At 37.8% G+C, this 12,615-nt stretch overlaps 1 protein-coding gene across 6 annotated transcripts in view; it reads right to left on the bottom strand.

The window, feature by feature from the left end:
• The window catches only part of LOC115216489 (coiled-coil domain-containing protein 61), a 90,684-nt gene that overhangs the window by 38,489 nt on the left and 39,580 nt on the right, over positions 1-12,615 (bottom strand). For all 6 annotated transcript variants that reach the window (XM_029785909.2, XM_029785911.2, XM_036506917.1 and 3 more), the window contains 2 exons: positions 8,342-8,379; positions 1,692-1,950 (listed from right to left, as the gene is read on the bottom strand). In XM_029785909.2, the coding sequence (XP_029641769.1) occupies positions 1,692-1,950; positions 8,342-8,379 (297 nt within the window). The remainder of the gene's footprint in view (positions 1-1,691; positions 1,951-8,341; positions 8,380-12,615) is intronic.

Raw genomic sequence — 12,615 nt, 5'->3', positions numbered from 1 at the left:
TATTAAATCCACAAACAAGGCTTTGCTTGACCCAGTAGTAGAAGACACCTGTCCAAGGTGCCACACAGATTGAACCTAACTTCATACCACAAAGTTACATCTACACCTACATATATTTCATCAAGATAAACAGATATTAAATGAAATTATGATAGAGGTCGATACATTTATTGTTCTGTAAGATAACAGAAATGTAAGATTGTGTGGCCTAGTGGTAAGAGTGTTGGGATCAGAGTTTTAAGATCATGGGTTCAATTCCTGAACTGTGTGGCATGTTGTGTCCTTGGATAAAGTACAACGTTTCTTGCAGACCCAACCTACTCAGCGGAAAATTAGTACCACTCCTGAATTGTAGTTGCCTTCCACTCTCTCTCTAGCCATCACATCATTGATGTTCCACTGGACCAAAGCTGGGAAGCTCCAAGAGAATGTTTGTGTCTGCTCACAACTACACAGACACAAAAAAACAATTAGCAAAAAAAGTTTAGTATAAAGCTATCAGGTTTTCTGTTACTTTCTGTATATTCTATCTTTTACTTGTTTCAGTCATTAAACTGTGGCCATCCTGCCTTGAGGAATTTTTAGTCAAATGAATCAACCCTAGAACTTATTTATTAAGTTGTGGTGCTCATGTTATCATTCTCGTTTGCTAAACTGCAAGTGTTTCTGTCTCCTCAATTTGATATTGCATGGCAGTTGGAAATGAGTGTTACTATCATACAAACTGGGTCATTCTTTTCATGAAAACATCGCCAGTCATGGGAAAATATCACCTTACTTGGAAACAAGAGTTGGCAAAAGAAAGAGTATCTGACAGAAAATCTGCTTCAATGAATTGTCAGATCAATACAAACAGGAAAAAGTGGACATTATAACAATGACAACGATGATGTTGATGATTATCTTGGCTACTAGAATAAGTACACCATATCATTGCATGTCATCAGAAGTGAGTAAAATAGCTGGTATCAGGAAAAGCATCCATCTGTAAAACATTGCCTGAAAAAGTCCCATCCAACTACCATACCCAGCAGAGAAAAGTGGATGTTAAAATAATGAGTTTACTATGCCATATCAATGACAATATTTTTTTACAAATTGTAATTATTAAAAATTAGCAAAATTCATTAAAAAATTTTTTTTAAAAAACCAGAAAAACTAAGTGAATGTATAATATACATTAGTGAATCTGTCCCCCATTAGATTTGGTAGGACTTCAATTTCATGTAGTGCATGCCTGCCAATAACATCAATGTAGTTTCTCATCTTCCAGATGAGAGTGGAAGTCTCCAAAATACAACTTCTGATATGGCCTGATGACAGCATTGGCCAGCAAAGCTAACCCTGAATTGACCAATAATAGTACATTGGTGGAATGTGTCAATAAATCTCCCCTTTAGTCATATGCCTTCACAAGAATCCTTGTGTACATAGTATCAAGTACCTTCTTCACAGTCTAGGTTTTTACTCCATAGAGAGACATACTCTCAACACATATTCCAAAGAAAGCTAACCTAATCGACTTTTAATTACTCAATTACTAAATGCTTTGAAGTTTCTTAAAACACTCCAGGCCAGAATCCTGACATAACATTCTGAAATGCATCACAGTTGCAACCACTTAAAGAAGATATTTTAGTGAATGCATACTTCAGAAAATGACAATAAAAATAAAATTCACTAATGAATACCTCTTGTTGCAACTCACAAAGTTCTTGAGTTTTCTTGCGAACAATGCGCTGATGCAGCATCTTCTCTTTCAACAATTCCATTTCAAGTTTTTTGATGACTGACTTTAAGAGAGTAGTTTCTTTTTTGGCACCATTGACACTCTTCTGTGATGAGATCTCCTTTAGGGTGTTGTTGCCATTGAGACCTGCTGCTTTCTCCAACTGGTAATTTGCCCAGTTAACAGCTATTTCTTCATTATCTGGCACTTCTGCTCTGTAACTGAAGAAAATAAAAATCAATAGATTGGTTGAGTGAATTTTAAGTATTACCTTTGCTCCTTTACATAGGATGTAGAAAAGTTAATTATTTCATGAAATCCACTTTTAAAGTTCCAAAAACTATATCATGGACATTTTGGCTTCTTTTCTCATCTTCTGCCTTCTTGTCATTCTGCACCAAGTCCTGTTATATATGTTGTGTATCCATTATTTACACTAGCTGTCCACTATTCACATATTACACATTATTTACACTAGCAACTCGCCATCATTGTCTTCTTTCCTAGTACTCCTAACCCAACCATATGCAATGAAAGGTAACCATTTATTTCGTCTGAAGCAAGATGCATGTGCCTGTCACTCTATCATAATTTACCCTCTCAACACCTGGTATAAAACCACCTCCTCCTCTACTACAACCCCACTGGATTAAGGAGGCTTCTCTTTCCCTCTCCCTAGTATCAGTATCATGAAATAAGCATCCAATAGCCTATGTAAAGTAGTTGGCATTAGGAAAGGCATCCAGCTTGTTGATTTCCGTCAACCATCCTACTCACGTCAGCATGGAAAATGGACATTAAATGATGATGACCCCCAATTCAGCTACCACCCAATGTTTACACTAGCTATCCACCATTCAAGTAGAACTCATTATTTACACAAGCTGGTTACCCTAACCCTAACCATTCAGTTACTACCCTGTCAAGTAACATTAGACCAGAGACCTCATTTCAGCTGTTAGTAATTGTGATTGTACTCTTTCAACTATTACCCAATATTCATGACCATAGGTGAGAAGAGACACAAAAACAAAACTGAAGATAGCAAGTTTAACTTTTTTACCAACTTCTCCTCTGCTGCATACTGAATGCTAAAGTTGGCACAATATTGTGCCAGCACCACCAATTCTAGCATCCAATTCAGGCCCCTACATGCAATCACTCATGAATACAGCCCTAAGACACTTAACCTTCTCCACTTGCCACAATAAAATACATGTTTTACATATGTAAATACATTTAAACACAAAGAGAAATTACCTATAACGGGCAATTTCTACAATTTAATACCCTATATAGATATCTCAGTATCGATATTAGCTTTTCAAAGTTCGTTTCGGCATTCTTCATTTTCTGCCGACTGAAACTACGCTTGCATAGTGGATTTTGAAAAAATTATAATGTATAGAGATGAGACATGTGCTATCAGTCTCATAATTATAGGTTAGTCTTAGATGGCTCGGTTACTGAAGAGGATTTGCCTGGTAAATTAAATTATTTTATTTTATTTACTAAAAAAATCTGAAACCTATAGGTATAGCCGTAAAAACAAGGTAAAAGTTTTTATTTTTCATTCCCTTTGAAATTGCTTAAATTGTTTTGTGGTCTTCGGTCATTTTGACTATCTCCTAGGATGTAGAAATTGTCCGTTATAGGTAATATCCCTTTGTGTTTAAATGTACACTATTTTATATTGAATAATGTTATCTACTGACTTTTTATGCATGCTAGGCCACTGGTAGTAAATTTGTAAAAATTTAATACCCTATATATAATATATATATATATAGGAGTGGCTGTGTGGTAAGTAGCTTGCTTACAAACCACATAGTTCCGGGCTTGGTCCCACTGAAGAGGAAGGTGAGAGTAGAGAGGGAAGTTTTGTCTAGTGAATGTTTCAAAAAAGGCTCTATTTTCTATTTTGTCCCTTCTATGTTCAGCCCTGCATGGCCAATAAAGAAATCTATCTATGTATCTATCTATCAATCAATCACTCAATCAATCAACCAGCCAACCAACCAACCAGCCAATCAACCAACCAATCAATCAAGGTACGTTGGTACGTTGATGAGGGTTTCACTTAATTTGATCGGAAGAACAGCCTGCTTGTGAAATATATATATTTATCATATATATATATATATATATATACATATTTATCATATATATATATATATATATATATATATATATACATATTTATCATATATATATATATATTCATCGGACCAGCCATCCGAGTTGACAATTCTTTGGTAGTTAAAGCAATTAGAAGCATGAAGACAGGGAAAGCCCCAGGCCCATCAGGAATTACTGCAGAGATGCTCAAAATATCTGGCAGTGTCGGCTATAACCTAGTCACCCGTATAATTAACCAGGTGATACACGAAGGAGTCATACCCAATGACTGGTGTAGCAGCATACAAGTCAACTGCTACAAAGGTAAAGGAGACGCCCTAGATACAAATAATTACAGAGGTATCAAGCTGTTGGATCAGGTGATGAAGGTTACAGAGAGGGTCATAGCCCAACTGATTAGGGAGAGAGTCAACTTGGACGAAATGCAGTTTGGTTTCATGCTAGGGAAAAGCACCACTGATGCCATATTTCTGGTGAGACAGCTGCAGGAGAAATACCTAGCCAAAGATAAGCCCCTGTACCTGGCTTTTGTTGACATGGAGAAAGCCTTTGACAGGGTCCCCCAATCCCTTATCTGGTGGTCAATGAGGAAACTAGGGATAGATGAATGGCTGGTGAGGGCTGTGCAAGCCATGTACAGGGATGCTGTAAGTAAGGTTAGGGTTAGCAACATGTACACAGAAGAATTCAAAGTAGAGGTTGGGGTCCACCAGGGTTCAGTACTCATCCCCCTCCTATTTATCATAGTCCTCCAGGCAATTACGGAGGAATTCAAGACAGGTTGCCCCTGGGAGCTCCTATATGCTGACGACCTTGCTCTAATTGCTGAGTCACTATCAGAACTGGAGGAGAAGTTCCAGGTGTGGAAGGAGGGTTTAGAATCGAGGGGCCTTAGAGTCAACCTAGCTAAAACCAAAGTCCTAATAAGTAGGAAGGTAGACAATCCACAAATGTCTTCAGAAAGATGGCCCTGCTCGATCTGTAAAAAAGGTGTAGGTAGAAACTCTATAAGATGTACCCAGTGTAAGCTATGGACACATAAGAGGTGCAGCAATGTAAAAGGAAGGCTAACTGGGAAGATAGTTTTTGTATGTGGCAGATGCTCGGGAGCATTAACCTCTGAAAATCTGCAGAAAACAACTTCCGTCACTTTCCAGGGGGAAAAACTAGAAGTAGTTGATAGCTTCCGTTATCTAGGTGACCAAGTCAGTAGTGGGGGTGGGTGTGCTGAAAGTGTAACTGCTAGAGTAAGAATAGCCTGGGCAAAGTTTAGGGAGCTCTTACCTCTGCTGGTGACAAAAGGCCTCTCGCTCAGAATAAAAGGCAGACTGTATGATGCATGTGTACGAACAGCCATGCTACATGGCAATGAAACATGGGCCGTGACTGCTGAGGACATGCGTAAGCTCGCGAGGAATGAAGCCAGTATGCTCCGATGGATGTGTAATGTCAGTGTACATACTCGACAGAGCGTTAGTACCCTGAGAGAAATGTTGGACCTAAGAAGCATCAGTTGTGGTGTGCAAGAGAGACGATTGCGCTGGTATGGTCATGTGGCGAGAATGTATGAAGATAGGTGTGTGAAAAAGTGTCAATCCCTAGCAGTTGAGGGAACCCGTGGAAGAGGTAGACCCAGGAAAACCTGGGACGAGGTGGTGAAGCACGACCTTCGAACTTTAGGCCTCACTGAGGAAATGACCAGCGACCGAGACCTTTGGAAATATGCTGTGCGTGAGAAGACCAGGCAGGACAAGTGAGCCCAGCCCACTTATGCATGCCTTTCCTCCCTTGGACACAAAGACCTGTTGAGGCAAGCGAAGTCGATATCGAACCTCATCCAACGACAGGCACCTATGCCAACCCCCCTTTGCTTGCGAAGACCTGTTGGGACAAGTGAAATCGGAATCGAAATTGAACCAATCCTATGACTGGCACCCGGCAGATGCCAGGACCCCTGGACTGGAGATACGTAAAAAGCACTATCTGAATCATGGACGATGCCAGCGCCGCCTCAACTGGCTTCCGTGTCGGTGGCATGTAAAAAGCACCAATCCGACTGTGGTCGATGCCAGCCTCACCTGGCACCAGTGCAGGTGGCACGTAAAAAGCACCCACTACACTCACGGAGTGGTTGGCGTTAGGAAGGGCATCCAGCTGTAGAAACATTGCCAGAGAAGACCGGAGCCTGGTGCAGCCTTCTGGCAACCCAGATCCCCGGTCGAACTGTCCAACCCATGCTAGCATGGAGAACGGACGTTAAACGATGATGATGATGATGATGATGATATATATATACATCTTATATATATTATATATAGACTATTTTATTCTTTTACTTGTTTCAGTCATTTGACTGTGGCCATGCTGGAGCACTGCCTTTATTTGAACAAATCGACCACTAGGCTTTGTAAGCCTAGTACTTATTCTATCAGTCTCTTTTACCGAACCACTAAGTTACGGGGATGTAAACACACCATCGTCGGTTGTCAAGCGATGTTGGGGGGAGAAACACCGACACAAACATATACACACACATACATACATACATATATATATACATACATATATATGATGGGCTTCTTTCAGTTTGCTCTATATATTTTTGTGGTGTTGGTGTTGCTGTTGTTTGTGGTAGGTTTCAAAATGTCTTCAGGAGATGTATATCCCCCTGCTTTGTTTGCGTTTGCATTTGGTTTGGTTGTTTTTTTTGCTCCTGTTCCTCTTTCCTTTTCTGGCTATTTGCCATTCCTCACTGGTTTTGTCTTCTGATGAAATTTCTGAGGAATCGGATGGGGGTAGGGGCATGTTGTAAGCTTCTATGATTGTTTGTGTAAGTGGTTGTGTTGCTGTTTTCATTGATGTTGGTTGTTGGCTGGTTGTGTGGTGTATGTGATATAGGGGAAAGGGTATTATAAGTTTTTGTGTTTTCTTTTGGTTTTTTTATTTCTTTAGTTGTTGTTTTGTTGGCGTTTTTCCAGGTGTTGGTGTATGTTAATTTGTTGGCGTTGGCATATTTGGTTTGCGTGTTTCTTTTGTCGTACTCCTTTTGCTTGTCTTCTGTGTTGGTGGTAGTGTGGGTAGTAAGGGTTCTTTTTTCCTTTTGATTTTTCCTTGTTGTAGTTGTTGTTGGTCTTTTTCTTGCTGTTTTTGTTATTTCATTGCTGTTGGGCACTTAGTTTTGAAGTGCTCTTCGCTTCCACATGCGTAACATCAAGGCCTCCTACCTTCCACCATCACGTATAGGTTATGGCCATTTGGCAGCTCAATTTGATGTGGGATAGTGTTGATTGAATTTTGGTTTATTTGCAACAAGGCCTGGATTGTTTTACCAGACCAGTTTTGCTGCTCTAAGGCAGAAAACTTTAGGATGTTTATATTTGTGCTCTCCTCCATATAGTAACAATTGGCGGATAACAGCCATTGTGGTTCTACTTCCAGAGGGACATTTTTTATGGATATTTTGGTCACGCATTGTCCAAGGTAGGTTGGGACCAAAATTAATTTTTCAGACTGTAGGGTGAGTGTTGAAAGTTCTTTTGCTTTTTCTTCGCTGCTGAAGTGAACTTGTATTGTCGTGTATTTGTTCCACCAGTTCACATAGTTTTGTATGTCCATATCAAACACAAACATTGTTCTATTAGTTCCGGTGACGTTTGCTCTGGTCTGTGTATTTTTGTGTTAATTACTTTGTAAACTATGGTTCTTTTTTGTATGGTGTCTATGACATTTTGTGGTATGTCAAGTTGTAAGTTCGAGCCTTGTTGGGTTAATAGGGACTTTGTTTTATTTGTTCCATAGTGAAATGTAATGTAGTTTTCTTTTGTTTTAGGGCTTCGGCAAAGTTGGATTTGTTTTTGTCGTTGACACTGGTGGTGGTAGTGGTGATGGTTTTGCCAGTAGCAGAGGAGGCATCTGTAGCAGCAGAAGATAGATAGATAGAAAACCAGACAGACAGACAGACAGACAGACAGACAGACGACAGACAGACAGACAGACAGACAGACAGACAGATAGATAAACATATATAGATAGATAGATAGATAGATAAACATAGATAGATAGAGAGATAGATAGATAGATAGATAGATAGATAGATAGATAGATAGATAGATAGATAGATAGATAAACAGATATAGATAGATAGATAGATAAACAGATATAGATAGATAGATAGACATATAGATAAATAGATAGAGATAGATAGATAAATAGATATAGATAGATAGATAGATAGACAGACAGACTGACAGACAGACAATTATTCGATGGGCTTCTGTCAGTTTCCGTCTATGAAATCCTCTCACAAGGATTTGGTCAACCCAAGGTATAGGAAAAGGCACTTACGGTGCCACACAGTGGGACTGAACCTGGGCTCATGTTGTTGGAAAGCACACAGCCACACCTGCATCTTTAAGAATGTGTAATACATAAAATAGCTGATTTTTATAAAAAGTACATGAAAGTAATACTTACTCTTTCAACTTATCCAAATCTTTAGGTTTATGTTTCAACTGAAAGGTGAACATTAAAACAGAATCAATATAAAGGAAAATATCTAGCTTCAATGATGAAATGATTAAAATCAGTTTTGGAATTGAGTCATTGAAGGAAATAAATATAGGAAACCATTTTCTAAGAAATAAATATGGTTAGGCTATCATGTTATGAAGTATATAACAGGTGAGACATTGTAATGGCCAAGTGTCTAGATTACAAGAGCGTCAGATGAAAAAGTTAATTATTAAATCTAGCAATCTGATGAGGTGCAAGTATGATTCTGTGGATATGTGACAGACTTTGCAATCATATAATCACAAGTTCTATGGCACTGCATGGCAACTTAGGCATGTGTGTTTGCTGTAGCTTTTGGCCAGCCAATGCCGTGTGAGTGAGGCTGGTATACAGAAACTGTATGGATGCCTGTCATACATATACATACATACATACATATACAGACATATATATATCTACATACATGTATATATAAACATATACATATATATATATATATATGTATATATATATATATACATATGCATATATATACATACATGTATATATAAACATATATATATATACATATAAACATATTTATATACATATGCATATATATACATACATGTATATATATATATATATATATATATATATATATGTATATATATATATATTATATATATACATACACATATAAACATATATATATAATATATACATACACATATATATAAACATATATATATATATATATATATACATACACATATAAACATATATATATATACATACACATATATATAAACATATATATATATATATATATATATATATATACATACACATATATATATATATATATATATATATACATACACATATATATATATATATATATATATATACATGTATACATATAAACACACATATATATATATATATATATGTGGAGGCGCAATGGCCCAGTGGTTAGGGCAGCGGACTCGTGGTCATAGGATCGCGGTTTCGATTCTCAGACCGGGCGTTGTGAGTGTTTATTGAGCGAAAACACCTAAAAGCTCCACGAGGCTCAGGCAGGGGGTAGTGATCCCTGCTGTACTCTTTCACCACTCTTTCTCCCACTCTTTCTTCTGTTGGCCTGCTCGCTTAGCCAGCGGGGTGGCATCATTCGATGTGTAACAACATCTGATGGTCTGGTCGGTCACGTGATATATATATATATACATTTACATATATACATGTATACATATAAACATATATATATATATATATATATATATTATATATATATATATATATATATATATGTATGTATGTATATATATAAATGAATAAATAAATGGAGTTGAATGAAGATGTTAATAAAATTCTTTTACTTTCGACATATGTTTCGAAGATAACATGGTTTTATTCCAAAGGAATAAACGGTGTAAAATGCAATCTTCTCGTGAGGAAAAAAACATATGTCGAAAGTAAAAGAATTTTATTAACATCTTTGTTCAACTCCATTTATTTATTTATTCATTTATAACACACAAATTACTGCACATTAACCCGGAGTTTCTACCTTTGGATAGGTCATTTCAACTGTGTTTCTGACGTGAATTTTGCTACCCTGGTAACAGTTTATTGAATTTTCCATGTTAACAGTAAACATAGGATAATCCATTCATCCATACAAATATATATATACACATTTACATATATACATATATATATATATATCATCATCATCATTTAACGTCCGCTTTCCATGCTAGCATGGGTTGGACGATTTGACTGAGGGCTGGCAAACCAGAAGGCTGCACTAGACTCCAATCTGATCTGGCAGAGTTTCTACAGCTGGATGCCCTTCCTAACGCCAACCACTCCGAGAGTGTAGTGGGTGCTTTTAAATGCCACCGGCACGTGGGCCAGTTGGGTGGTACCGGCATCAAATAAAAAACTGTTTTGCAGATGTGGAAGAAGTGACAAAAATAAAAAAACAATGGAGGCATTAAAAGCATCACTTAGCAAGAGGTCGAAGAAGAGTGGAAAATGCGTCTGAACCAATGCATGGCTTCAAATGGAGAATATTTGAAAGCAGTAGAGTGTAAGCATGTAAAACTAAGTAAATAAAATAATATTGCAAAATTCCAGTTTCTTTTTGGTACCCCCCTCACATGTATATATAGTATAGTCTGTCATATATATATATATATAAATAAGAAAATGGAGGAACAAATTCGTTTCGAACTTTGTAATTATGTATATCCTCTGATGAGGCCTTTGATTATTTAAACAGATAAATATAATCTTTAATGCCTAAGACTATACTATAATGGCATATATGAGTAATTTAAGGTGGATTGCCTCTTAACCATAGGCTGAAACAGCTGTAAGGAGCAGTGTATTTGCATTATTTTTATTGTATTATTAATTTGCATATTGATGTATATTGTTTTGTTCGATTTTCATGTTCCTATTTATATAATTAATAAATAATATGAAATTGTAATATCTGTAAGTTGATGATCGAAATGAATTTGTTCCTCCATTTTCTTATTTGTATTATGAATTTACGGTAAAATATTTTACCTTCACCCATCCAATACAATAAATGAATTAATTGCATTGCAATTATAAGCATTTATGTATTTAATATTTGGGTGCTTCACCAGCAGTATATTGGATAACTGATATCCTATAGTGGGTTACCCTCATAACCCTTATCTTACTTTGTACTATATATATATGCTTGAGCAAGCAAATGAGTACAAGCTGCCTCTTTGCGTTGCGTTTATAGATTATGAGAAGGCCTTCGATAGCGTCGAAACCAACGCAGTGCTGAACTCGCTGCAGAGGCAAGGAATCGAAGCGCAATATGTGCAGCTGCTCAGAGAGGCAAATTCCGGATGCACCACCGACATAGCTCTACTGTCATCACCCATACGAGTGCCGGTCGAGAAGGGAGTGAAGCAAGGAGATACAATCTCCCCAAAACTTTTCACTGCATGTCTCGAACAGATCATGAGAGGCATCGAATGGCAAGGTGGTGTCAACATCAATGGCGAGCTCCTCACTCACCTCCGTTTCGCTGACGACATCGTACTCATCGCTGAAAACATGGATCAGCTTTAAACCATGCTGACGGAGCTCGACATCAAAAGTTCTGCAGTAGGTCTCAAGATGAACCACATGAAAACAAAGTTCATGCGGTCAGACAATGTACCAACAGGTCGAATGGTGATCGGCAGTGATGAAATAGAGGAGGTGAGAGAATATGTCTACCTGGGACAGGAAGTAAATATGTGCCAGGATATCAAAAAGGAGATCTCACGGAGAGTAAGGGCCGGATGGAAGGCATTCAATGGCATAAGGGATGTGCTCAAGGGAAGGTTGGACAGGACCACCCGCGCCAACCTCATTAACAGTGCAGTTCTGCCTGCAATGTTATATGGTAGTGAAACATGGGCTACCACAAAGAGAGAAGAGCAAAGACTGGTAACGGCTCAAAGAGCCATGGAAAGGTCAGTGATTGGTATCTCGTTGAGAGAGTACATAAGTAGCAAGATCATCAGAAAGAAGTCCGGCGTGAGAGATGTCATCGCAGAGTATACACGCAGCAAGTATAAATGGGCTGGACACGTCGCCCGGCTCACCAATAATCAGTGGACACGCGCAGTTATCGAGTGGTACCCGCGTGAGCGGAAAAGACCACCCGGAAGACCTCCACGACGGCGGAGTTATGATTTTAGGAGGACGATTGGGATCACGTGGATGAGAGAGGCGCGATCCAGAGAGGAGTGGACAGCGTGCTGTGACCAGCGGTGTCAAATGGACGCGACGGACTGGTTGGTCAAAGTGATCAAGTGATATATATATATTTGAATACTATTTTTTCACCTTGTTTTGCACCTATGAGCTTACTTGTGTGTGTGTGTGTGTGTGCGCGCGTGTGCGTGTGTGTATAAATAGATGCACACATATATACGTACATACATACATACAACAATTCATTTTTATGGTGCAAAGGATGTAGTCAAGCTTAAGATATATATATATATGTATACACACATGCACACACACATACAACACACACACACACATATATATATATATATAAAATAATATAAATAATATATAAATATATGCATATATACATACATGTTTGTACATACCTACATATATATGTATATATACATGCATATATGGGTACAGGACATCAAAAAAACATTGAACACAACAGAAACGAAAACATAAAAACAAAA

This window comes from Octopus sinensis, linkage group LG10 (assembly GCF_006345805.1).
Source record: "Octopus sinensis linkage group LG10, ASM634580v1, whole genome shotgun sequence".
NCBI lineage: Eukaryota > Metazoa > Mollusca > Cephalopoda > Octopoda > Octopodidae > Octopus > Octopus sinensis.
The sequence above is the reverse complement of the archived record's forward strand: the minus strand, read 5'-3'. Positions and strand labels throughout refer to the sequence as shown.